General features: G+C 39.1%; 3 protein-coding genes across 3 annotated transcripts; 1 reads left to right on the top strand and 2 right to left on the bottom strand.

The window, feature by feature from the left end:
- Positions 1-5: 5 nt before the first annotated feature.
- On the bottom strand, positions 6-2,917 carry slc18a3a (solute carrier family 18 member 3a). The gene has a single exon (XM_061232463.1). It carries the CDS (start codon positions 2,412-2,414, stop codon positions 855-857), a length of 1,560 nt encoding a protein of 519 aa, XP_061088447.1. The 5' UTR covers positions 2,415-2,917; the 3' UTR covers positions 6-854.
- An 11,528-nt stretch (positions 2,918-14,445) lies between these two features.
- Positions 14,446-19,290, bottom strand: LOC133122585 (RPE-retinal G protein-coupled receptor-like). Its single transcript, XM_061232630.1, has 7 exons — positions 18,650-19,290; positions 18,198-18,354; positions 17,754-17,875; positions 16,471-16,624; positions 15,654-15,771; positions 15,045-15,158; positions 14,446-14,603 (listed from the first exon to the last, which is right to left on the bottom strand). The coding sequence occupies exons 1-7, from the start codon at positions 18,726-18,728 to the stop codon at positions 14,460-14,462; spliced, it is 888 nt and encodes a 295-aa protein (XP_061088614.1). The 5' UTR covers positions 18,729-19,290; the 3' UTR covers positions 14,446-14,459.
- Positions 19,291-22,903: 3,613 nt separating this feature from the next.
- LOC133115158 (leucine-rich repeat, immunoglobulin-like domain and transmembrane domain-containing protein 1) lies at positions 22,904-25,955 on the top strand. The gene is made up of 4 exons (XM_061224920.1): positions 22,904-23,025; positions 23,461-23,921; positions 24,371-24,676; positions 24,907-25,955. Exons 1-4 carry the CDS (start codon positions 22,904-22,906, stop codon positions 25,953-25,955), a joined length of 1,938 nt encoding a protein of 645 aa, XP_061080904.1.
- The last annotated feature ends 2,029 nt before the right edge of the window (positions 25,956-27,984 follow it).

Raw genomic sequence — 27,984 nt, 5'->3', positions numbered from 1 at the left:
GCCTATTTTATTGGCATTTGATTCAAATTATTTATTAAAATAACAGCAAACAAATGAACAAATTATGCTCAACGTCGGCTTTGCGTTGAGCTATAATGAATAGGATTACTTTGACTTTAATTTCAACAGAAAAACTCCTTTATCATACAGTACATACACACCATGATATATGCATAGTTCTAAATGTCTCAGCTTTAATTATTTACATTAATATGTACACATATGTACAGATAATCCCTATGATACACAATTGCATCCCAGAAATTGGCTACATAATCCAAATAAATAAAGACTGAATACAGACACTGGTGCCAAAACTCGATTTATTCTAATCCTATAGGTTTTCAATGTCACGCTGTGTCTTAATAATAGCAGCAAAACCATGTGATTGGTTACAGAACATATTGTTAAAATAAAAATAACTATATTGTTTTATGCATACGAACATATAACACTATACAGCATGTATTATGCATTTAAGTCCCTAGTTATGCAAATATATTTTGGAATACATTGATCGATGTACCTTTTTACAATGCTATACAATAGTTATGCACACATATTCAACTGTAAATTTTAACCTTTCACAACACTCCAAGTATACGTCTAGATGAGTAAACGTTTCACTACAGACTTGTTCATATACGATTAAAAAAAAAGTCCTTAATTGTTTTACGTATCGTAAAAGAAAAGTAAATCTGGAAAGAACTGGCCACACAATCATGATTGGTTTGGTAAATACGTTGCGCAGTATAACAGTACATTACATGGCAAGTGTACCTCTACTGTTTTCGTAGGTTGTCTGTTCCTGTACTCACAGACTGGGTGTGTATGTTATTAAAGTTTTGTTCATTTTAACTATATTCAGGACCAGATGACTCCTCAGAATATGACCGCGAATGTCCTCTGAAAGTGTCAATGCCATTCTCATCACTGACCATGCAGTTACCAGTTGAACTATAGCCCTTCTTCTTGGCGTTACGCTCCTCCATCTTGATGGTATCATACAGTCCCTGGGGTCCTTCTTCCAGCAGAACGTTTCTCTCAGAATACGACGGTTTCATTTGGCACACGTTTCTGAGCAGGAGGAGAGCGGGTGCGTAGAGTACATTGACGAGACCCATGCCAAGGTTGAGTTGCACAAAACCGAGGTTATGGACAATCTGACCCGCGACGATGGGTCCCATGGCATAAGCGACAGAGTAGGAGATGTCAGCGATAGCGTAGACACTGCCGTACACTGAGACATGACGCACGTCTACCAGAAATGCGAGTGTTGGCAAAAGGGCAGTGTCCACGAGAGCGATGCCGAAGCAGATGCCGCACAGTGGGGCGATTAACTGTCCAAAGTTTTTGCAAGCTGGTACAGTGCAAGAACTCGCGCCAATGATAATCATACCCAAAGCTCCATAAAACCATTGCAAGTTGGGGTACTCGCCTGCTAGTTTCACAGTAATATAAACGCCAAGAACATGAGGAAAGAAGGCTGGTAGCCAGGTGAGTCCCATTTCCCATTTTGATGCATGCATGGTGCTCTCCATCCAGTTGGCTATTGTGGGTTCCAAAAAGGCCAAGGGGATATTACACACTGTCAACGCCCCGGCCACCACAGCGATATAGGGATCCATCATGAGCGTGTAAATAGGGGTGCCGATTGGCATGTTTTCTCTAGTCCTATTGGAGAATGGTTTAATTACAGTCAAGAACAAAATACCGTCTGCTAAGCAAACGCACGCCAGCACGATGAACGGGACTCTCTTACCCGCAAATTCGTACAAAATGCCCCCAAACGGGGGCGCCACTAGGCTTCCAAACGAGATGAATGCCAATGCGATGCCGAGGGCTCGACTCCGCTCTGTTTCCTCCGTGTATTTGTCTGCAATCATGGCAATTCCAGAAGTATCTGCAAAAGCTGACCCGAGACCCTGCAAACTGCGAGCCACGAACAGAGTAGCATAGTTTTCGGCAAAGGCAAATATGCAAGTTGAGAAGAACATGACCGTGAGTCCTATCAAAAGTGGAATGTCGTATCCGACTCGATCTATAAATGTTCCAGTAAAGGGGTTAACTAGAAGCTGCAGAATGGCTTTCGACGCAAAAAGGACTCCGATTTGCACATCTAGGTTATCCCTGGAGACTTTACCTGGGCTAGTATTGTTGCGTGAAGAATTGGAGTGCACCACTACATGGGCGTGTTCTGATTGTTCACTTTCGAGATCAGCAAGGTAATCTGGTATAATCGGCACAATAACCATGTAGAGCATATTATCTAACAGAAGTGCGACACAGACAATCACTAAAATAATCCGTCTTTGCCGATCAGGATCTTGCATAGCTGTACCGAGCTGTTTAGTTCTTTGGCCCATTTCGAATAATGCAGATTTGGCCAGCCCGGCGGGTCCCTCTGAAGCCATGATTCCCTACACTTTATGGAAAGTTTCTTCTCCGTGGCAAGTACAGCAGTGCCTTCCCTCTATGGTTATATCTCAGCAGCAGAGATAGCGTACTTTCTCAACATTTATAACTCTCCCTCTCAGTTCACTGACTGTGCTCAAGGATGCCGGCGAACTTTTCCCGTTTATATTTTCGTGCCACAGCTCTTCACCGCCATTGCGTTTCTTCAGTCTTGACGTGAACACGTTTCATCTTCGGCATCCGACGTTATTTCATTGTGTTCTGTGATGCTAGAGTGGTGACGCGGTGGAAATTGGCACCTTTTCCTTCGCAAGTTATTTCTTCATCCGCTCATCCTCCATGTCACGATTTTATACAGCAGATTCTGTTGCTTGTTTACAGAACTTCAGGCACCCCAGATCTCCTGCCTCCTGAAATCACATCCTGTGCCACCTGTAACGGTGAGCTGTATGGTCGCATCTGAGATCACCAATGGTTTTGTTGCCATTGGCACGAATTGACTCGCATGTTTGTCGGTTCTTTAGTTCTTTTTTTCTACATTTTTCCAAGGGCTGTGACGCACTGCCAGCTTTGCCCCCAGTGGTTCCTCAGCCACTTGCGTCTTTCATGCTAATTTAACACATGGCAGACCCTTAACCAATAAGAGGGAACAGCACGCCGCTAAACTACCAGGGGATGGATGAAACCCTATTCCTTCATTAAATGATTGTCGTTCGCTGACCGACGGGGTTTAGTGGTGACTGCTGGTCATTTGCAAGACATGAAAACCTTTTTTTTTGTGTTTCTGGGATTATATTTGCCTTGCAGTAGTGTTTTCTGTAGATAATGTTTTTTATTCAAGCATGTGGATCATTAGTACTGCTATACATTTTCACTAGATTAGTTGTCTGTGTTATTTGCGAATCATGCATAGAATAAGTATGTTTTAGACCGAAATGTTAATTAAAACATTGTTCGCCCCTTTCCTCGGCATTCTTTTAGCATGTACCCAAACTAAGCGTGACCTTTTAATAAAATGTTTTCGTGTGATATCAAGTTAATGATTTTTTAAAGTCTTTGAGCTATAGCACTTTTTCCTTAGCTTGTTTGAACCTGATATTTGCATCGTATAAACTACGTCCATGACTATGTCTTGTCATCTCACCCTTTTAGTGTGCTTTAATTTGTTTTAATTGTGCCTGCTGCTTTCCAATTTAAATCGCACTATGCTTTGTTTTGGTAAAAGGAAACACTTGGCGGCGCGCAATAAAGAGATTCAGCGGGCTGTTTCCATGTTAAGATTCACTCAATTACTTGGGAATCCTCAGAATTATCAGAGAATTATCTGGTGAGAGCGCCCCCTGTCAAGCCTCGAACAAATATTTGGTTTATTTGCCATTTGAAATAATCTATTTTTTTTCTAAAGCTTTCTAGAATGTACTTATGGAAATAATACATTTGAAAATTGTTTTTGCAGTATCAGAGCAGAGTTGTCTATGATATATGTAAATACATACGTTTAACCTATGTAGCCTAATGTATAAGTAAAACGTATTCATGTAATATAGCCATTTTCCTACGTCAGAACCTGCGAAATTGTGTATATAAAACGTGTCCACACTTTCCTCATAAACAGTGTTTTGTGCTATTTTAAAATAATAAGTGCTACGCACGGCATGAACTCAGCACAGTGTCATGGTTGATTTGATTTTCAGTCCTTTAATTGGATAGAAGCATTCGCATGTACATCCCATTGGTGCTGCAAATAAAGTAGGTAGCGCTACTAATTAGAAAGTCAGACCAGTAGACTATCCATCCCTCATGTGCAGCAACTTTAATCCCTGATTCTTTAGTAGTGCGACTAAACTTTTTAAACACGATTTGTTATAAGCAACATCCCATAGACCAACTAAAATGATAATCAATTTTTTACTTCCTCTTTATAATGACAAAATAGGCTGTACAACTGCCACGAGTGTAAAAATGACATGAGCAAACTGCCCTTTGTCCTACGACCTAATAATGGTGTATTTGTTAGACAACTTGCATAAAACCAGCAGGACAAAATACGTCCACATTTAGTATTATTTCTTATGTTTGGGTGTGCTCTTCTAATAAAACGCATACGTTGCTTTGAAAACCTCAGAACCACACTTAATTGGACAGCTCCGAATACTTTTTTGTTGGGGGAAATATCAAAGACATCGTTTTGAGCTCAATGAAGATTCATGTTGAATGCATGCTCACAGTTCCTCTGCTGCGTAATAATTTGTTTTGTATTTGAAATTAACTTGTCTTTCCATATGTCTGTTTACCACGAAATTGTCACAGAAATGCATTTCTAACCTTTTTTTCTATTGAGTCAACGGAACTTTTTAACGATTCGAATGTAGTTCGAACTGTGAATTACTGAAAAATGTTTTACTCGTTACATCTGATTTACTTCTAGTGCATCACTATACACTAAAAATAGTTTATTTTCTGCCAGAGGGCATGCTTTGTGATTCAGTGAATTGGTCCTCAGATGTCAGGCCATACAAGTAGGTTATGATGTTCTATTGGGGCAAATAAATAGAGATGGCGCAGTTCCAAAGCTTAGGAACTGAAATTGTTTAGGACGACCACAACATATCACCTCTTTCTCGTCTGAACCGATGCATCTCAATGAATAATCCATCTGCCTAGGTATCTATTTGCTCATTACTGAAAAAACAAATTGCAGTTATTCAGTTTTCAAGTGTCTCCATAAACAAATAAATATGTTATTATTTATTTGTGCTTGTAATTTGTGGTCCTGGACACATATGAAAGCATGCATTGTAACAACAGAGGAGCAAAAGTCCAACCATGTGAAAGAGGATTTGTCGTAGTAGCCATCCTTCAGAATGTGACCATCTGAAAATGGACAGATCGATAGCAGTCCCACAGAGAGTAATTGCTCATTCCTTGCGATTGTTCATGTCATCTCGGGTTATCTATAGCCGGAACTGAATCACCGAGTTTGGACATTTGAATTCTGAAAAACAAATCCAATATTTTGAATAATGAAGTAATTCGGCGTCCATAATTTGAATAAATTGAGAAAAAATAGCATTTTCAGAACAGAGAAGGACACTATTTTAAAGTCATATTTTTACAGTAATGTTTAAAGTTTCAAACTGAATTCAAAGTTTCTGCATAATTCAGCTATGGGGTAAGCCATTATACAAGTATTTTCACTGAACAGCTTTGTTCTGAACGATAAAAAAACATTGTTTTGAATATATCTCCCACATACTGTTGATATTGTTGTTGAAATTTTCCCAAAACACTAGTATTCGCGGCTGTAAAGGCTACCATTCCTGGTATTGCAGTGAATGTACTGTAATGTCTGTAGGTGTAGTTTATTTCGGTTGCGACAATACAAAAACAAGTGCAACAGGGACATCTAGTGGATCTTTAAGAAACTACCACTGTAAGCGAGTTTTGTCTCAAGTAATCACATTCAATTTTATGGGAGGGACAATGGTTCAGTTTTCTGTGTTTTCATTGGATGCCTTGTATAATCATAACCTGGTGAACCATGTACATATAATATAAGTGTACTATTACATTCAAAAGTATTGGAACAATCGTGTCAATTTGATTGTTTTTCCACTGTACTGAGCAAATTTGTATTATTACATTACATTACATGTCATTTGGCTGATGCTTTTATCCAAAGCAACTTACCATTGATTAGACTAAGCAGGAGACTATCCTCCCCTGGTACAATGCAGGGCTAAGGGCCTTGCTCAAGGGCCCAACGGCTGTGCGGATCTTATTGTGGGTCCCAGTCATGTACCTTCACCACTACGCTACAGGTCGCCCCTGTTATCGTATTAGACAATTCACAATATCTACATTTATTTAATGTGTTTTTAAACAGACATTGAACTATTCTACAACAAAGTTATTCATTGAGTCATGTTCTTATTTCAAGTCAGCATATATATTGGGACAAAGTAAGTTTTGACTAATGTAATCACTTATGAAGTAAATATTTATTTGAATACTCATGCCTCATGTTATGTATGTTTTGTGTTGTCTTGCAGCATGATAAATGTCCGTCCAATCAGTTTGATGGCATTTCTCTGAATATTGGTGGACAATATGTTTCTGTACACTTCAGCTATCATTCCTTCCATCACTGCTTACATCATCAATAAAGACCATTGAACTCATTCCAGGTGTAGCCATACAGACCCAAGCCAGCTGACAGATTAAATGGTGTGCCAAGAGTCCAGGGCATTCCCTCTCTTTTTCCACACTTTCACCTTTCTCCTTTCACAAGCTTTATCGTTGTCTTATCTGTCCATTCAGCTTCTCTCATAAACTCATCTGGCGTGTCTTTCAGGCTGCAAATTCCAGTCTTGCTTTTCTGTCTTTGGTGCAGATGAGAGGTTTACCTCTGGGACTGTAGCCTCTGTCATTTGCCTCTCTCGCGCTTCTGCACACAGTGTCCTGCAAGACTTTCATGGAGATCATTAGTAATTATTCAAGCTGATAGTTTAGAATGTTTTTCACTTTCTGAAGCCCTCTGTGGACCGTCTGGTTGCTGATGACTCATAACTCCTCCAGTAGTTTGTGTCTTCTCTCGGACATTCCACTCAGTGGACTTTGGAATACACCAACGTTCTGCAATAGCTCAAATTGATTTTTTTTATCCTCACAATAGCTCTGTTGGTTTTCATTCCCAGTTCTCTGGCTCATATTGTCAGTCAGTATTGGTATGATCCAGTCAGTCATCAGATTTAAACCCCATTGCCATGCACGGCCCACTAATTATAAGAAAAATGAATATGATATAATATAATATAATTATATCCTGTGTAATGTTAAATGTTTTTACAGGGGGCAGAAGGGAGAGAAAAGGGGCAGTGGTATCCGGGTGCTGGAACCTGGCCTGGCCTCTGGTTCTCCCTCCCACACACACACACATCAGATTCCCCACAGGCAGACTGACAGTGTGGTGTGAAGGTTAATGAGCCGGGCGTGCAACCAAAAAGCTGTTGGTATAAGTCCCAGGTAGGACACAGGTGACGTACGCTCACACAACTTAAGCTGAACTGCTTCAGTCATCAGGCTTCTGTACAAACCCAAATCTGTAGCCCTTAGCGCTTTAAACCTCAAGTTATTCCATCTGTCCACTAGATGTCCCTAGATAAGCACCCATTCTTTAAACCTACTGTATGTGGAACTGACTTGACATCTGCATTATCACTTAAATGAAGTCTGACAGGAATTTGTCATACTCCTTGGTTTTTCTCTGAAGGACAACTCACATAGACATAAACACATGTGCGCACACACACACATGCACGCAGGCACGCATGCATACGTACACATACACACACATTCACACACACACTGTCATATTGTCGTAAGCAGTGTAATGTTAGTTTTCTATGACACTACATTGTTGTTCACTGACTGTTCATTTGGTATGTATTTCTGATTAACTCTGTTACTTACAATCAGGTGGTATGGTTGACTTATGCTAGCAATATCATTAAGTATCCCTGTTTATGTGCAAAATTGGGACAACACAGACACCCTGAAATATGCAGTACAGCATTTAAACTGTGGACTGGTGTGTGGGTACTAGAGATTATCCATTAACAACTGGTTTCGTGGAAAATAATGCAAATGGCGTAATGCAAAAAGCAAAGGTATGGTCTTCTAGATTGCCCTAAATTAAAGAATCAATGAAATACATATTATCCAAAGATTGTTGTTGTAGGTAATTTATCATAATAATAAATCCAGTCCACATTTGGAGATATAATGAAAACTGCAAAACAATGGAATCCAAGAATGATAACAATCCAAGAATAATAAAAATAGTATGCTAATTCTTAATATAATTAAGTTGCATTTCTTAAAGCCTTAAATAGCTTCTTACATAGAGCCTGTGAATTACTTGACAAGTCTGTTTTCTGAGCGATATAAGGCTTCCTTCTAACAGGAACCTCCTTTAGTTGTCCCACAGTGTGACTGGCTGTGCTAGTCACACTTTGGACTGCTGAAAGTCTTGCAGAATCACTTCAGAAGGTCATGTGGCAGGCTTTTTTTTTGCATTCCAGGGCTTATCTTTTGCTTTGCAGGAATTTAACTTAACCCACCAATGTCAGTATTGACATGCTACATGCATGTTCATGTTCATATCTTATCTCAAATTGGCAATAAAACATAATCCAAGACAAGTTGATAAAATAATAATTGAATATGTTTATATACAGTATGTGATGGTGAGATATGTATAGCATGTTGCAGAAAACTGCCCACAAAAAAACTCTATTGCCTTCTAGTGGAAGTACTGAAGAACTGCTTTGAACAACCAGCTTATTTCAGACGGGACTAAAAATTGCCACTGTAACTAATGTTTGCTCTTACGTGCATTGCACAATGCCTTTCTGCTAAATTGTACAATATTTTATGTTGTCTTATTGCAACATTTTTGTAATAGTCTTATAATTCTTCTTAAACAATTTACATTTGGCTAATGCTTCTAGCCAAAGTGAAACACTAAGTGTATTTTGCATGATAGACAAACACCACTACTACCAAAATTCTGCTTCATGAACTTCGTAAACAGTAGCCACAAATATTCTTTTGAAACGCATGTTATTCCACTTACAACTTCTGAATTAAAATGAACATTAACAGTTCTCATTGTAATTAGTGATTCTGGAGCCTTTAAACTAGCTTACATACACTATTAAAAAATATTATGATGCTACATTCAAGTGTACAATTTGAATACATACGTATGCACCAAATATAAGTGAAATGGCTGACATGCATAGTGAAGATTAATTTTGCATTATGTACTAAATACTTCCTCCATGAGTGTAACATGAATGTAACATGTGTCTGCATATTTTGAGCATTTTAATATTCAGGAATGTTTCTAATGAACTGAAGAAGAGCCCGGTCTGAGCTGGATTGCTTCCTTGGAGGAGTTAATTCAGACTGCTCTGCTCTAAGATGATGAGTTGGTGCTCAGTGGATGCAAGGTCATCAAGTAATCTCCCTCTGCAATGTATTTATGTTCTGTAGAGAAGCAAAGCCACAGTGCTGCCAAAAGCCAATGAAAAATGTAATTGGAGCCATCGTATATGTCCAACAGATGAATAATTTTGGCCTCCACACAAATGCCTAAAAAGGATTCTATTCCTTATAATTACATTTATATACAGTATAAACGTAGAAATAGAAATGTGATGTACTGGTATAAATTTTCTTATAAGTATGTCATTAAAATAAAACATCAGAACATTGGGCCTCTTGAAAGAACTACTAATAGGAACATTTGTTCTTAAATAGCTTGTACAAGCGATTTAAGAGAACTTGGGGCATTCACCAATCTTCTGGTATGTACAATTTTTTGGTTCTGACCTGTCGAATAATGTAAGCAAGGCATTCCATTCATTTTCTATGGAGAGGCTTGCAATGCATGATGGGAGCAGTCTAGTGGTTGCTTTGATGCATCATGTATGCAAATGAAATGTTTTCCATTGCAGCTGGGTTGGTTTACAAAACTGGGATCAAACTTTCAAACTAGACATTGCAGATCAAATATGAATTCTTGTCTCAAATGTTTTCAGAAATGTACTTTAGTGGACTGTTTAGGAGGAATAAGAGACATTTTATCAATTGTCCACCATATTGTTATGTTTTGCCAAAACCAAAAGTAAGAAAAATAAGAATACTAAAATGTTCTTGCATGAAGCCCATTGGCTCCCTCTAAAATTTTAAGCAAGCTAAAAAATGAATGAGTGGTTTGCTAGATTATAGATCAGAAATCTTTTTAAAGGTAGTGACGCAGCTGTGACTAATCCTGATTAAAGTTTATCCCAAATCCTTTAAAACATTATTTCTTAAAAGTGACAGGCAAAGGTTTCATACGTTTTAACATACTTGTAATCAGCAAAGTTTGAGACAAATAAAAAATGCCTTTTGAGATAATTTTGTCTTTTATTTTTCACCATCACACAGCTGGTTTTGTTAGCGAGGAAAAATCTTTTCTGAGTAAAGCAGGTATCCTTTTTGATGTTTGCCATTTTAATATGGATACACTGACAATATGCTGTCATGTTTTATATAAACAATCCATTTTTCCTATCATATGATAATTTAGGCCTTCAACTGCTACTTTAGTGAATGCCCAGGAATTGGACTGCAACTTCATAGCTATGTAGGCAATCCTGGGCTGGGACAGGCACTTGTGTAGATGAAGAATGTTATGAGTGTACAGCAGCTGTTTTTCTCTCCAGTCTTAGTGCGCATTGGTGTTATGTAATCAGCTATATAAGAACTGCAGCGAGTTCATTTCATACGTCAGGGCTGAAGATCAAGCCTCTTTTCTCCCTGATCTCAGAGGAGCTGGTGGCTTCATTTTCAGTGACAGTGTGAGTGTGTGCTCATTGGATGCGATGGAAAGACTCTTTAAATGTGTGCTTGGCTGTGTACTGTAATTGACATGCAGTAAGTTAAACACAGAAAGGGGCCTCTTTACATGATAAACCAGCTTTGGAACGGACTTGTGTGATGTCATTGCTTGCATTATCCATTGCCAAGAATGTGGTTGCTGATAATTACAAACCTGATTATATTTGTGAATTTTTATATATATATATATATATATATATTTTATATATTTCTTTATGTATTTGTCTATATATACCCACTCACATATTTTAAGAGCCCACCAACATTTTCTTTCTGTTCAAACATCTACACATAATCTGGATTATTTCTACTCTGGGGACCATTAATTATACGTAACAATGATATTTCCAATTTATAATTTATAATTGGATTAAAAAACACATTTAAGCAGGTAGATGAACATGTAATGTTTTACATTAAGAACTACGGCTCAGTAATTCATGTACACTTGAGGGGAACAAAAAAAGAGCAGAGCCAAAAAATAAAATTATCTCATCCAAGGCCTGAACCATGTATAATCTGTCATAACAGATATTATATAATTAGTGTCTAATACCCATACCTGTTGTGCAATTCTGATTCATTTTGTAAAGCCACTTACAAACAACATGCTACATGTTCACTTGGTTTAATATGCTACAGCAATACTACATTATATAAAGTACCTCAATGTCCTTGGGTTTGAGGCAAAAATACTTTGAGATGTAACATACAGCATTGTGTCTGCCATCAGTTAATGGACAAGGCTATTGGAGTGAGCTGGTACAGTCAGCACTGACTTATATCACCCCAGCCAGTGGGATTTACAGGCTGCTCTGTCATGTTACTGTGATGTAACCAGCATGTGTCCAAGACACAGGCTGCTCAAACTCACTCAGCTCTCCCTCCTGGTTAGACACAGGCTCAAATTCACTCAGCTCTCCCTCCTGGTTAGACACAGGCTGCTCAAACTCATTCAGCTCTCCCTCCAGGTTAGACACAGGCTCAAATTCACTCAGCTCTCCCTCCAGGTTAGACACAGGCTGCTCAAACTCATTCAGCTCTCCCTCCAGGTTAGACACAGGCTGCTCAAACTCATTCAGCTCTCCCTCCTGGTTAGACACAGGCTCACAGTCACTCAGCTCTCGCTTCTGGTTAGACACAGGCTGCTTAAACCCACTCAGCTCTCCCTCCTGATTAAAATAAAATTGGAAACAAAGAGCAGTCACAATTTAAAGCAACCAACAGGAGACCTTCAAACGTGGGTGATTGCTGTTTACGACCCTTCCTGTCTCATCTGTAAATGTATTGGGATGATTTCCTTACAAGGAAGTTGGTGCAAGAAACTTTTGAAAGAATCTAGTGTTCTCATGGCTGACTTGCCAAGCATACAGTTCCTATACAATAATCTGAGCCATGCACCAAAGTGTACAAGAAAACAGATTAGTGACCATAACCTGATAAGACCATTCATGTGAACGGCAGTTTGACAAGAAACAATAACCAGAAAATCTGAGCATGTTAAAAAAATCCTACCAGCATTGAGCAAAAACACCTTCTGATATGCCCAACCATTAAAAATACAGGAAATGTCCATTCAGTGTCATCACAGAAAAGGGAGATGATGTAGAGATGTCAATGCATTGGATCATTATTTTTACAATACAAACTACTGTATTGCTTAGTGCAGTTCAGTTAGACATATTGTTTTTAATCATAGAAAAACTGCTGATGCAGTCCTTGCTAAATAATATTACAGTACACCTGCACATACACAGTATAAACAGGTTAACTGCCCTATTTATTAGGGATTAAAAGGGGAATAATAAGAGTAATAATACAAGTCAGTTTAAAGATGATTTAAGTCCCTTGAATTGTGAGTGATTTCCAGTCATTTTGCCAAAGAACTGGACCTGAAGCACACGTGCTTTGCGTGAGTCCAGTTAAGGGATGTGTTCACACAGACCTCTATACTTAGCCCAGTGTTGTGTAATACAGAACTCCTCAGGACAAAACATCCAGCATTAATCTTGTTAGCACCTTGAACCAAAGGAGACACAACATGGCAGCGCTACAAGCATTCGCGTCTCATTAGGAGAAAATAGATGTAGTGTTCTCTCTAAGGAACTGATCGCTGGTGCAGTGTTCCATGGATTGCATTATCTTTATTTGTCACGTAAAAACACATTTGTAATGTGAATGCTTACCTAGCTAGTTATTACATTCAGCAATGTATTTCCTGTTGCCTAGCAAAACAATTGCCACTATCAAGCAAATAATTACCAATGCCCAATTTATTCACAAATAAGATGCTCACACATTGGCAATAGCCATAATGCAAACATATGACTTACAAAGGTCTGACATTTTTCAAAATATTGCCCCTCTTTCTTGTCAGTTGTTTCTCAAAGTGTATACCTCTGCAACAGAGATAACAGCACTACAGATAAGAGTGACAGCAGTGAACAAAAAAAAAACAATCAATTTAATGTAGCAAATGCATCCATTTTCTTTTGGCGCAGCTTAAAATAATACAAATTGATAAAACTGCATTGTACAGTAATTGTGCACTAAAGCGATTGTACGTTGGTCTCCGTACTGCATTGTGCACTTTACAATGTCCTATACACTTAAAAGTACTGGTCTGTAAGCTTCAATGGATAAGAAGATCTGATAAAATGGTCAATGATAATGAAATGGCATCTCATGGCTATTGGATTTCCTGCCAAGGGGTGGAAAGCCTCTTAGAGTAAGCAGGCAAAGGCAAAGGCAACTCAGGCATCCTGCCTCTGAACAAATGCTAACATATAACACAGAGCATATTTTTGCAGTAAACAGTGGTTGCAAACATTAATCATTTTTGGTATGTGACCTTATTACATATGAATATACTTATTATAGATTGCAAGGGCTAAACGGAAGGCCACAGTACAGTTTTATCAAGGCTAAGTGTTTTAAACAAAAAAATATGTGGGGTGTTAAGAGACACAGGGGTTGAGAAATTTAAAATGTTGTGTGCCATTAAAAGAACCGCCCTATAACAGAGATGTTCATATCACTTAAATATACTTGTCTTACAAGGTCTTCTGTTCATCTAATTGATTTTGTGTATTTATGTTGTTAATTAATTATAAAAATTAAAAAATTAAAATTATATATAATTTATATTAAAAATATCAAAAGGCACTGAAAAACAATTTGAATGTAAGATTCAGGCTGTTGTTTGTACTATATGTTAAATGTTAATAGGAAGAATATTTATGAAAAAATAAAAAATATCAAGAGAATATGAAAAAAGTGCCCATGTTATTTCATGTGTTCTGAAAATCTAATCTAATCTAATATGGTAGATAGTGTCAAGTGCTGTTCTGCCAAAGTTCTTTGAGTTGGGAGAATATACTGGCACTTCCACTGCAAGGTCCATCTGAATATACCCATTGAAACCCATTAAAGCCATCTAATTGAGCCATTAGTACTAAAACCATACACACAGTATATTTCACAAACCCAGGGAACAAAATGTACCTTCCTACAGGTAAAGTGAAGCACTCAGGCTTGTTCACACACCATCAGAAATAAACAGGGTCACGGAAAAAAATGGATGGGACAATGGTTTATTTTTTAGACTTTTCAGGTGGCGGCAACGCCATTTTCTTTCCGGTGAGGAACTGCCAGATTCCTGCCCTGTAGCTCTCAGTTCCAAAGGCGTACAGGAGGGAGTGAAAGATAGGGGTGGTTTTTGCCAAAACAGGAAGCACCTATGAAACACAATGAAAGTAGTATGAAGTAATTCCCCAAATGTAGGCATTCAAGTACTCAAAATTACTTTCTGCAACAGTAAATATGACTGGAGGCGGTTAGAGATGAGGTGTGTAATTTCTGCCTTGAGGTACACACCTTTTTGTGTTTGTACACTTTGAGGCATTTGTTTTACCTGTTTGTGATTTTCACTTCAGAGCTGCTCGTTTTTTTGTTTGTTTGTTTTGTTTTGTGTTTTTGAGCCATCGTAGCTAAGACATACGCTTTGAATAATTTTGACAGCATTCCCAAATTATTTTTGTGCATTGTAAGTCAATTGTAATCATTGTAATAAGGAAATTGACATAATTGCTATGCTTCTGGCTTTATGCCCGTTGAGTTAACCAGTCAGTCTCTTTATACAAGCATCTGCTATATATAAAATGAAGGTTTGTTCTTACCATTCTAAACTTTGGACTGATAGCCAAGGCGTTGTCAATACTGGCATACATACAGAGGAGGACATAAGGTCCCCAGCAAACCAGCATTACCCTCAATGGCCAGGCAGTGTTTAACTGAAAAAGAAACCAGCCAGATAATATCAGAACAGAGCATTTTATTATAACAATCTAGATTGCTACATTCATCATTTCTTATTACATTTAGTAATTACAATGCAAATATCTATCAAAAATCCATAGGCATTTCTTTCATAAGGTATTTAATGAAAGAGATGTGCTTCATACTCCCTGAGATAACAGACATCATGCATGCGTCCTGTAACAGATTTAAGGGGAATCTAGTTCAGACATTTTATTTCCTTTCCGCCTGAGTCCAGTGACCTCTTTAAACTGGAAAGCTAGAGGCAGAAGCAGAGCGACAGCACAGCCATCTGTTGACCACTGGCTCAGTTCCACCCGCTCCCCGCCATCATTACAGAGGTTTACTTGTCCGCGTTGTTGTGCGTGTGGTCTGGGGATTATGGCAACACTGAATAATTATTTACAGTGAGGCGGTATACTTGGAATGAACCATTTGGGTCTCAGCACTGGCACAACGGGAAAGCATACCTTGTACTTCCTGGTCTTTTTGAAGTGCTTCTGAATGGACTGGTAAGACGTGAGCATGGTCAGAGCTGGGATTATCAGGTAGAAGAAGGTCAGGGTCAGCATGTAGGTGGTGTAGTTCCTGGGGAACGGAAGAGAATAACGTGCATCAGTCTGTTCCCATATCACTGCCCGGCGCTAATCTGCGCTAACACCATCCAGCTTTTCAGACCTTCACGTGAAATCCAGCTGATTGGCTCTGGAGAACAAGGAAAACGAAAACTAAACTAAACTAAAAAACACATTTTAGTTTATAAAGTATAATATAATATTAATTTAAAGTATATTAAAATACTAAATAAACAAAATAAAAAAGGTGATTATAACGTTCCATCAATTCTTAGAGGGATGAGGTCACCCAGACCAAGACAACAATATTTTTTAGCAATGAGGAAGCCTCTAGATTTCCAGACATGTCTGCATTGGCAAGCACAGGCAAAAATATTCTGAAGGACGTTCTGAGCCAATGGCTAGCATCTGACTTCAGAAAGCTGAGCCCACTTAGCATAAAACTACACAATGCATCCTCTGTGAACTGTTACATTTTCTGGCATATAGTGCACACAGCTTTACGGGACAGTTTACAATGTTATGTAGCCCTTTTACAATACCTAAAGAATGCCTAGTCATGCAGTCTATTTGGTTCTTAAAGCTTAAAAAAACCATCATCTTCAACTGTTCCACATCAGCATACGGTAGTTATGTGAGTGTATGTGCATGTAATGGTAGTTGTACCATAAATACGGTGCAAAGCTGGAGTATGTATGAATGAGTGAGATACCTGTCACCCTTGCTGTAGTCCAGAGTACAGCTCGTTCCTAGGGGCTCAAAGCCATATTCACCCCATCCAGCCAGGGGAAGGAAAGCCCAGAAGATAGAGAGCACCCAGACTATACCAGACATAGTCATTGAACTACTCCAAAACAGCTTCTGTTCTGAAAATTATAAGCACATACAATATGGCTATTTATTACGCTACCCAGATTATCAATGATTTCTCATGTTGTCATGGTAAAGATATCTTTGTGTTTTTAAATGCCTATGATTTTCCCATTCACCAAAATGTCCTCATAGTTTTCAGTTTCCCTTCATTCTTACATTGTTTATTATGAAGCCAAGGATTACTGAGTTAGTTGGATGACTGTGGAACAACTCTTTTTACTTCAGTCTATGTTCCAGATTTGAACGGTTTCCTGGCTTTCCAGCTAACTCAGTAAATCTGCTTAGTTTATTTTTAACATATTTAATACAGAGTTCAAGCACGGGCATTCTAGCACAAGGTCTTCTAAGGCTACACCCTCACCATCACCATCACAGTATACTGGTCTGAAACCAATGATTACCATCACAACCATGCAGAATATCATAACAGAGAGAGAGCAGTGATGAGAAAATGTTTTGAGGATGGTGTGTTAATATGCGTCTTTCATTTACTGAGCTTAATAGCACCTCAAGTAGGTGGCCAGGTGCTATTTTAGCACTAATGCTTCACACCTGCCACTGTTTATAAGAACACATTATACTTACAACATGTCTGCCACCGTGCACTCTTTTTCATTATTTACTGTACAGTAAAATGTACAGTGTTATATCAACTCTTACAGAATATATGGTCCCACCTGAACTCATATGTACTCTCAGAGCTGAATTAACATTTTACTGTGTGGATCCCATTCCATATCAATTGGAAATATGTTATTTTTCTGGCGTGCCTTTTCTGGCTTGCAATTTGAACTGATCTGGATTTATTGCCAACATTAGTATCATATGGACACCAATAGAAAACACTATGCATTAGGAAGACCAGAGAGCTGTTTCTATCATTGTTTTCAAACACAGTGAACTACTCAATGTATTCAATGCTTCTCATGTGTGCATCCAGCGTGCAAGCAGCAAGGCACAGATGTTTCATTTGGCTGCAGCTTAACAGTCAATAACAGCAGTTACATAGACTGTCAGTCACTTACAGCAGATAGATAGACTGCTGGCTCTTCATTCTCTACATATTAAACTAAAACACTTGATACTAATCGTTTTCTTTACTTGTCATGACAGGCTACTTACTGGTGCAGTACTGGTGGTATCTGTCCCAGGCAACTGCACCAATGAAGTTGATGCTGGCAAGGGCAGACACCATTCCCTGGAAGGCATGGTTCTGACAACCACTTACCCCAAAAGGCCAGTGTCTTTGAAAACACACATGGAAGATTTGTGTTATTATATGTTTGTACTTGAGGTAATTAAATATCAGGATCATGAACAATTACAGACAGCTGTTTCACAATTGTTAAACTATGTGTAGTATTAAACTAAATTCTTAAACTAAAGTTTTTAATTTAGAGACAAATACTTACAATACTTTGAGAGACCAGGTCAAATTAAATAAAACATTTTTTTATTATTGTTTTAGTTCAAAACTAGTTCAAATTCACTTTCCAAATGATTAAATTAAAGTACACTAGCAGGAGTCCTGCATGTCCTGAAAGGATTTGATTGAAGGCATCCTACCTTAGAAAGCTTGCATAGCCAGCAATGATGCCATTCACATTAAGACTAACATCAGCCAGGGCCAGGTTAAAGATAAAGAAATTACTTGGGGTTCGCATCTCCTTAACTGCAAGGAATGAAACTACTGAGATGGCATTGAGAAAGAATCCAAGGACACCTTCAGAAACAAAAGATAAAAATACATGATTAATAAGTTTACATAGGCCTACATGTAATGTGGCCTTCTCGTAGAAAGGTAAAACACACGGTAATGATTAGTAAAATTATAATCCCGTAGGAAAATTTGCCTGTAGTGACTTTGGTTTAAAAAAATATTTGTAAGGCGAATGATAGCTTGCTTTAAATTGGGCCTACTACAATCAAAGCTCTGCGACTTTTCCATTCAATAACGACTCGCGGAATAGGACGTAATAACATTCAGATAGCCTTCAAAACACTTTCCCCACACTTACCTTCCATAAGAAATGCAGACCCGAATGTAACCATATCAGAGTCCGTGAACCCCTCCGGTAAAGCGTACGTTGTAACCATTTTGAACGTGTTTACGGTTCAATAGTATAGAGGAATCTACACCACTCCTTTCTATACTCCCGGAGTGCGCTGGACGTAAAAGAAGTCTCCTTTTAAATCACCCCCGTTCAGATGAAAGGCACGCAATTAATTCTGCTTAACCTTCCCTTTTTCTAAAATCCCTGCAAGAATGTCCTAATGAGCAAAGTAAGTTCTTGCATAAAGTTAATGCATAAAGCTTAAATCAAGTCCTTTTTGTTTCTCGATACTTACAATTCCTAAACTTTGGTTTCACCATACTTAAGAAAAACACGTTGTTCTAGTGTGTTTAGCTCAAGTTAACTAATGAAAACAATCGAACGCAAATAAGGTATTTGGTGAATCCATTCCGCTGCGTTTATCTCTGGTGAATCCAGTCTGCTCGGTTTTCAGTATTCAAATCGGGTATATTTTAAATAGTCTAGAAACAAACAGTTCATTATAATGACTTGAGATAAGTTTGCGAAGCGACACGGGACACGAGGTGATCTGGTATATAGAGCCTGAAGGCGGACCCAGGGTAGTGTTACAAAACGCAGTACTGTAGGCTAGTTAGTAATTACACATCGATGAACCTAAGGTCGTAGGCCGCACATTTAGAGCCATATTACTTCGTCTTGTCTGTTGACATTTTTTGTGGGCTGCAAGCACCTTACTTCAGTGTAATTGCACTAATTTCATTTAACTTTCATTTAATTAACAACTGTTCATTCATGATGCAGGCCTGAACTCATGCTCATGCCTTGACATATGAGATATATCGATGCCACATTCTTTGTGTTTAGAAATGGAATAGCCGTCTGCTGTGTGCAAGAATGAATGAATGGATAAAATATATTTGATTTTTGTAGTTGCAGTATAGACGCAGTACAGAATAATAAAAGACACATCCTCATTGATCATTTGTTGGACCTCTACCTTGAAGTGACACTGGTTCTTGGCCCCTTGAAGAGGTGTAGCAATATGTTCCGATTCTCAGTGGATTATATTGACTTTGGTTAATTTAAAGGTTTAGATAGCAATGTCTCCTAGTTAGGCCTTGGGAATCTCCACTGGCATTCATGGTGTCCTCAATTGTGAGAGAAGCATGGGGTGTTTTTTTATTTATTTAATCAATTACTTGAATTTGATGACATGTGAAATACCATCTGTTAAAGTGTGATGGGTTGGACTTGGTTTCAGTGTAGTGCAACACCACATAGCTTAACTGCGCCAATGCCAACTGTGTTTTTGGCAGCCCCACAATATGTTACATAATTAGTAGGTTTTACAGAATACAGAGTAATGAAAATATTTCTGTATTGAAGACACCAGCAGCAAAACAGTTTGGTGAAATGAACACTTGTGTTTGGTATATATAATACAATATTTGACCCATTACGTATACACTCACTTTATTAAGTAGACCTGTTGCCTGTTAATGCAAATATTGCATCAGCAAATCATGTGGCAGCAACTAAATACATAAAAGGATAAAAGTCAAGAGGTTCAGCTGTTTTTCAGACCAAATGTCAGAATGGGGAAGAAATGTGATCTGAGTGACTATGACCATGCCAATCAGGGTGTGTTGATTTCAGAAACTACGGATCTCCTGGAATTTTCATACGCAACAGTGTCTAGAGTTTGCAGAGAATGGTGTGAAAAACAAAAAAACATAAAGTGAGCAGCAGTTCTGTGGGCAAAAGTACTTAGTGAGTGTATATATATATATTATATTATATATAATATAATGAGGATTATATATTATATATATTATATATATATATATATATATATATATATATATATATATATATATATATATACATTTATTTTATATAATGGAGAAGTCAGAACTGCTTGTTTTATTGCAACAGTTTAGTCAGCTGATTTATATTTTGAAACAGAGCTTGTATTGTTTCAACAACTTGGCCTCACCAAACAGATTATGAGTTTGTGAAACGTGCACTTTGAAGAAACGGGTTAAGGAATCACTTGGTCACCCGCCGCACAGTCACACAGCCCACTTTGATATGAAATTATGTTCATGATAAATGTTCAGTAAATTAACTTCATAGAAAAAATGAACATAGAGTTTTGTTTTTTCTGTCTGATGCATCTATGTATGCGATGTGATTGAATATGTCATTCATATGCTACAACATGTGTATTAAATACATTAATATCATGTGTTACATTATGGACCTTTCCCATATTTGTATCATTGAAAGGTTATAGTAAGTAAGTGTGTGAAAGGTTATATTATTGGTATTAGGGATTAATGGGAGTATGTGAAAACCTAGAATAAGCACAAATCCCACCATTCTACTTAGCTTGTAAACTATTGCTTCTGTGCAACAATGAAATATTTGGAGTTTGCAACCAGAATATGTGGTGTAATCTCACCCAAGCCTTCTGCACAATCACAAGTGCCCTTTCAGAATCAGTGAGGGTGAAGAATCTGTCCAGGAGATTTACCAGCATCCTGGCAGAAAGTGAGTTATGTTATGGGTCAGAAAAGAAAAAAAAGCAGTGACAAACCAAGTGAGTCTTTACATTTACCATGGGTTACAAAAATGTATGAGTCTCAATCTAGTTTTCTATTGTTTTATTGATATATCGCATGTAACATGTTTTGCATTACATAATTGCTAAATTTAGATGAAGAGGTGACTACCAAGGAGGAACAGTATCTGTGAACTTAAAAATATGTGCCTGTGCCTTGTACTAAAATCTGTCAAAGGAAGTGTAAACACATAGGATTCAGAATCATACACTCAGGGAAGCTCAGGGATTGGATTAAAGTATTTTGTTAAAGTTAAATCAAAATTAAATAAAATTGGGAAATACAGTGTAAGCTAAATGAGATTGTCGTATATGGATAGCTTACTATAGTTGTAGTAGTTAGAAACACATTTCTAAATGGTCATTAGTGTATACAAACAGTGAGTGTTCCTATCCCAGCCATAGAGTGTGTTAATAGTATTTATGTAACTTTAGTTTGAATAATACTCAATGTAAGTTTCTCACCACCGACTAGATCCTATATCTTCTGGAAGAGGCAGGTATTGTGTTTCTCAGATTAGTGCAGCTGACCATGAACTGGTATCACTGTGACTCCAGACAGCATCAAATTAGTTTGAATATTGCATTTTGTTCATATAGTGTGCCAGGGCACACAACAAAACTATCAATGTTATGTAAACTCAAAGCCACACATTTTTATTAAAGACGGTAGCCTAGTGTTTATATTCATCCCTCATGTAATGAAGAGGGACTTAATCAGGCTTTAAAAGCTTCTGATCTAAAGCAACATTTGTTTTCAGAAATGATCGTTTACTGCTGAGATTGGATTGGGCCTAAAAAAGTAACCCTTCTAGTAGGCTAACTTCCAGTTACATTTTAGAACACATTTTGATTTGTTCTAATATGTGGCCATATTTCAATTGAAAACTACCACAGAACGCGGAATTACTGTTTCCTCAAATGGGTTTCCATAGCGGTAATAAGTGACATTTTACCAGTGTGAATACATTTGGGGACCTGATGATGATGGAGCTAAGGAAATAGTGATATTGAACAGTAATATATGCCTACGTAAGATCTACGTTATATAGAAACGAGGATTTTTTTTTTTTTTTTTTTTAAATCTCGTAATAATACTGGAGTAATTTTATAAAATAAGAAACGCCTTAGCCCTGAAAAGTTTATTTATGTTTATTTATGATAGTCCTCCTAATTCCCATTTTTAAGTTACGTATGGGGATACGCCTATGCACAAAAGCACAAGATAGCCTACATGTTCAGTGGAACAAACTGCCATAAAGCTGCGCGAAGACAGACAACTATCATCCGTTGTTTAAAAGTAATAGTAGTCTATTCGGCAAACTAAAAGTATCCCATTCAGAAGATTACCCATTCAGAATAACTTTCTCTGTAAACGCAGGACGGCCACCTAGCCTATTGGGTTCGAGGAAGCAATAAGCGTGTAAATGAAAATAACCCAAGTCTTTTCACTAATCCCTGTCTATCCTTTTTATCCTGGGATTCAGCGCAGCCAGATCAGTATGGGACAGCGAAGCAGCAGGACGATGCAATGCCGCTGATGTATCGATAAATGAGACAACACTCTTTTTTTTCTTTAGTACTGTAGTGTAGTAGTGTAGAAGGGAGGCAAAATGTTTCCCAATTTCTGTTGGGTTTTCTGCTTGGCACTGGGTTGTCTCCCTCTGGTTTGTAGTTCGTGTCCATCTCAGTGCAGCTGCTTTTATCACAAGCTGAGTGATGGATCCAAGGCCAGGTAAGCTGAAGAACATTTTACCAACATTATTACATCTCCCAATCAATGATGTTTGTAACGATGCATATGCATATCTTCATACTGCAGCCGGTTATTTATCGTGCACCATTTTGTTTTTTCTCCTGCTCTTTATTTAGTAAAGGATTAACTTGAGAATGCTCTTTAATCTACTTTCCTGTTATGCTGCTGCTGCACAGTGCTTTGCGCTCCAATTTCAGAGCTATGACGAAATAACAAAAATAAGCAACTATTTGCATATTATATTCGAAGTTCAAACTGAAAAACTATTCGTCGTGCATATAGTCGGTAAATGTGCTCAATAAAGGAATTAAATGATGCAATAAATAAACATGTTAAATATTTATAATAATGGCAATGGTAATGGCAGCGTAATATGCTATTAAAATCCATCTATTTGTTTTTATTTTAACATAGGAGTGTTCTCTGCAACGACCCAGAGATCTCACTGATACCTGCAAATTTTCCTGCGGATACCTCCAAACTTCGAATTGAGAAGACGGCAATAAGGAGGATTTCGAGCGAAACTTTTAATTACCTCAACAATCTGGAATTCCTTTGGATGTCTTTCAATTCTCTGTCGTCTTTAAGTGTGGACAGTTTCCGTGGTTTGTACAGCCTGGACGAACTAAGACTCGATGGGAATGTCCTCACCTCTTTCCCGTGGGAATCGCTGATCGACATGCCGAGCCTGAGGCTTCTCGATCTACACAATAACCAAATTGCATCAGTCCCAAGTGAAGCCACGATTTACATCAAAAACCTAACATACCTGGATCTATCGAGCAATAACCTGATAACTGTTCCATCAGAGGTTCTCTCAACATGGTTAGCTGTAAAGCCCACTCCAGATACAGAAAATCCCAAAATGATTCTTGGTAAATTACTATTATTATTATTGATATTATTATTTGTAATGCAGCATTGCTTTATCTTGCTTTCCATTTGATTGAATGGAGAAGTACCTTAAGATGAAAAATATTTTCACCAAAAGCAAAAGAGGAAGAAATGTTTGATGGTCTTGTAAGTTGATGACCTTGTAATTTGATTGGAATTGTATACAATGTATACAACATTGTATAATATGAAATGCTTATATTTATTTGCATGCTAATTTGCATGCATTTTCCTTGTATAGTCTTTGCTCAACATTTGAATATAATATCAAGACAAATAAGGTGTGAAATATAGTTCATACAGAGATCATGTGTGCATATAGGTAGATCTAAGTTTCTGGCTATTATTATTACTTTATTATTACATTTGTTGTCAATGTTTCAATGTTTGTTTATGTACCTGTATTTGACTTGTAATTCTAATGCCTTAGGCCTCCATGACAACCCCTGGGCGTGTGACTGCCGGCTCTATGACCTGGTCCAGTTCCAGAAGTCTCCGTCCTCCTCCGTGGCCCTCATCGACACCAGGCTGCGCTGTTCGGACCCGGAGAGCCTGGCGGGGGTTCTGCTGGGCGACGCCGAGCTGAGGCGGTGTCAGGGCCCCAGGGTCCACACGGCGGTGGCGCGCATACGCAGCGCCGTGGGCAACAGCGTGCTGCTGCGCTGCGGGACCGTCGGGGTCCCCGTCCCCGAGCTCTCCTGGGAGCGGGCCGACAGGAAGCAGATGAACGGCACCGGTGAGCGACGGCGTCGGACGCGGTTAGCCGCGCGACAGCAGGACGGTAGCGTCCGCTGACTGATCGTGATGTAACGTAGCGATAAATAGCATGACTGTGAGATAATGTTGTTTGGATAGTCCTCATGAAGCACGGTGAAGCTATTGTGCAGCGGTGTAACCCGTATGCCATTTTACTTCAGGAGAATTATTATCATGTCTCTGATCTCAGTTTTCTCATTCTCTTTACAGTTCTGCAGGAAATCTCAAAGGAGGGAATAGTCTGGTCCATTTTAAGCGTACCGGCGGTATCTCATTCCGACTCGGGCAAATACATCTGCCGAGCGACCAATTTCATCGGCAGCGCGGACGCCCTCATTTCATTGGTCATAACGGACGATGTGAAGTCAGAGAACCTGACGGGCAGCTCGAAGAGATTCAGGGGCAGGAAGCCAGCCGGGGTGGGCAAGGCGGCCTATCAGGACAAGCTGGTGGCGAGGTACATGGCCCCGACAACCACAGCGATCATGCCTATCATCGAGCCGCTAGGCGAGGAGATCGACAGCGACAGCGTCTCTGACGACAGCGCAGCGAACGGGCAGACGGCCAGCCCGGCGGACAGCGACGGCCTGCTGGAGGCGGAGAGGGCCATGCTGAGCAACCTCGCGGCTAACGCCTCCTCCCTGCAGCAGGCCCCCGAGAGGAGGGTGGTCAGGTCGGTCAAGGTGATCGGAGACACCGACCACACCGTCTCCCTGAACTGGAGGGCGCCCATGGCCACCAACACCACGGCCTTCAGCGTGCTCTACGCCGTCTTCGGGGAGAGGGACATGCGGCGGATCAACGTGGACCCGGGCAAGAACAGAATCACCATCGAGGGCCTGGTGCCAAAGACGAAGTACATCGCCTGCGTGTGCGTCAAAGGGCTGATCCCGAAAAAGGAGCAGTGCGTAATCTTCTCAACAGACGAGGCCGCCAGCGCGAGCGGGACCCAGAAGCTTATCAACGTGGTGGTGATCACCGTGGCCTGCGTGATAGCCGTGCCCCTGACTCTCATCGTCTGCTGCGGGGCGCTGAAGAGGCGCTGTCAGAAGCTCCTGGGCAGGAAGTCCAAGGACATCCAGGACTCCTACGTCACATTTGAGACGCTGTCCCCGGGGACCAAGGCCAAGGGCCTGGAGGGGGAATACCTGAGAAGGTTGCACCCAGACGAGTCCAACCGGCTCCTGTCGGCCCGGTCCAGCGTGGACTCTGAGGCCACCGCGCGGACGGAAGGCCAACCCAACGAGTACTTCTGCTAGCAGTCCGGAACGTTCCGGCAGGACTTGAGGAGCAGCCGCTGGCCTGCCCTGTGCTGATTGCAGGCGCATGAATGAACAAAACTGGGAAATGTCAGGCGATTGTCGTTGGAGAGTCTGCCCTTGCTGAATGCCCCCTTGCCCTTACGAAAAAAAAAGACTTGTTCAGACACCGCATGTCTTCGAAAACCACATGTGAACTCCCAACATGTGAAGAGTACACATGACACTAAATAATCACACTTATGAGTGTGGAAAAAGGTAACCTTTGCTTTTTTGTGTCACGTGTTTTGTTTTCACATGTGGAAATTGGAAAAAGCCAATCACATGTGAAAATGTCCAGGTCATATGTGAAACATATATATTTTTGTAATTACTTTTTTATTTGAGGGTAATCAGCACACATTAAGGTGCAATACATAGAACCATGTAATCCCCTCATTAAACCCGACCTACCCCCCCACCCCACCCCTACATGGGCATATGTGATATTTCTAACTTGCATGTGACAATGTTGATTTTTCATGCAAAATTGATTTGTATGATGATTCACGTATGAAAAGGCAAATGACACTTTTTTCGTAAGGGTGACCATGGCAGTCACACCTCTGTGTCAGGGGCTCTTGTATTGACAACTTCAGTGTTCTCCTGAGGCTGAGGCAGAACAAAACAGACATAACCACTACTGCAGTTAAGTGTAAAAAGGGACTTATGTTTTATTTATAAACATAACACCTAAGCTTGTTAATGCAAATATTTAATCAGCCAGTCATGTGGCAGCAACTAAATGCATAAAAGCATGCAGATGTGGTCAAGAGGTTCAGCTATTTTTCAGACCAAATGGGGAATAAATGTGACTTTGACTGTGGAATGATTGTTGGTGCCGGACAGGGTGGTTTGAGTTTCTCAGAAAGTTCAGAGGAGAAGGGCCAGACTGGTCGAAGCTCATAGGAAGGTGACAGTAATGCAAATAACCACACATTACAACAGTGATATACAGAAGAGCATCTCTGAACACACAACTCACTAAACCTCTAAGTGGATAGACTACAGCAGCAGAAGACTTAATTAGTCTAAAAAATAAGTCTAATAAATACCTAATAAAGTGCTCACTGAGTGTATGTCTGCATGCGTCTGTATGTCTATCCACTATTGTACTCTTTTAGACATTATGAAACCTATTTTTCTATGGTCATGAAGAAGGGTGATCCATAACACTATAAAACACCTGTGTGGAAGCAAAGGTTCTTCATGGAATACAAAAGGGATCATTGGTACAGGTTAATTAGAAGAAAATATAAATCATGTATATTGCATGTTCCCATATTTGACGGTGTACAATGTCAGCTAATGTGCCAGGTGTAATAACATCTGCTATAAACTTTTAAAGAAATGTAAAATGCTGTATATATTGTATATTGTACGTATTTAATTTGCATGATGTGTGGTTGTTCAAATGTGGAAGAAAATAAATAATTTTTTGATATAGTTGTTGTATGCGTGTCTCTGTGACGTGTATCCGCGAAGCTGTTTATAGGACAATGACGTTTCTTCTATAAGTAACCTACATAACAAGTCAAAACTGCAAATATATTCATCATCAATTAGTCATTAACAACATGGTGACAATACTTATTGTGTTTTTCAAGTGGAAATGCTTCCGTTTGAATTAAAAGTGACAAAACGAGTCATTTTCTATTTAAAGTAGTTTGTTGAGTAGCCAAGAACTATAAACAATTAGGTAACATAATAATAACTGGGGGGGGGGGGGGGGGGTTTGCTCCCAGAGAGATTAAGACAGAGAGAGAAGTGTGATGGTAATTAATGAATATTATATGTGGTTATTTGATAAACATGACAGGTTTGTCCAAGATAAAAGGAAACCACTGACGCACTTGGCTATAATTGAACATTTTACTGATTATCTTAACTAGGGAAACGTTCGGATAAACAACTTTATCTGCCTTTCTTTTTTATTATGAGAAAAACAATATAAAGATTGTTTTTTGTAAAAATCTAATTAAGCTGTCCT

Source organism: Conger conger, chromosome 2 (genome assembly GCF_963514075.1).
Source record: "Conger conger chromosome 2, fConCon1.1, whole genome shotgun sequence".
Classification (NCBI taxonomy): Eukaryota; Metazoa; Chordata; class Actinopteri; order Anguilliformes; family Congridae; genus Conger; species Conger conger.
The sequence above is the reverse complement of the archived record's forward strand: the minus strand, read 5'-3'. Positions and strand labels throughout refer to the sequence as shown.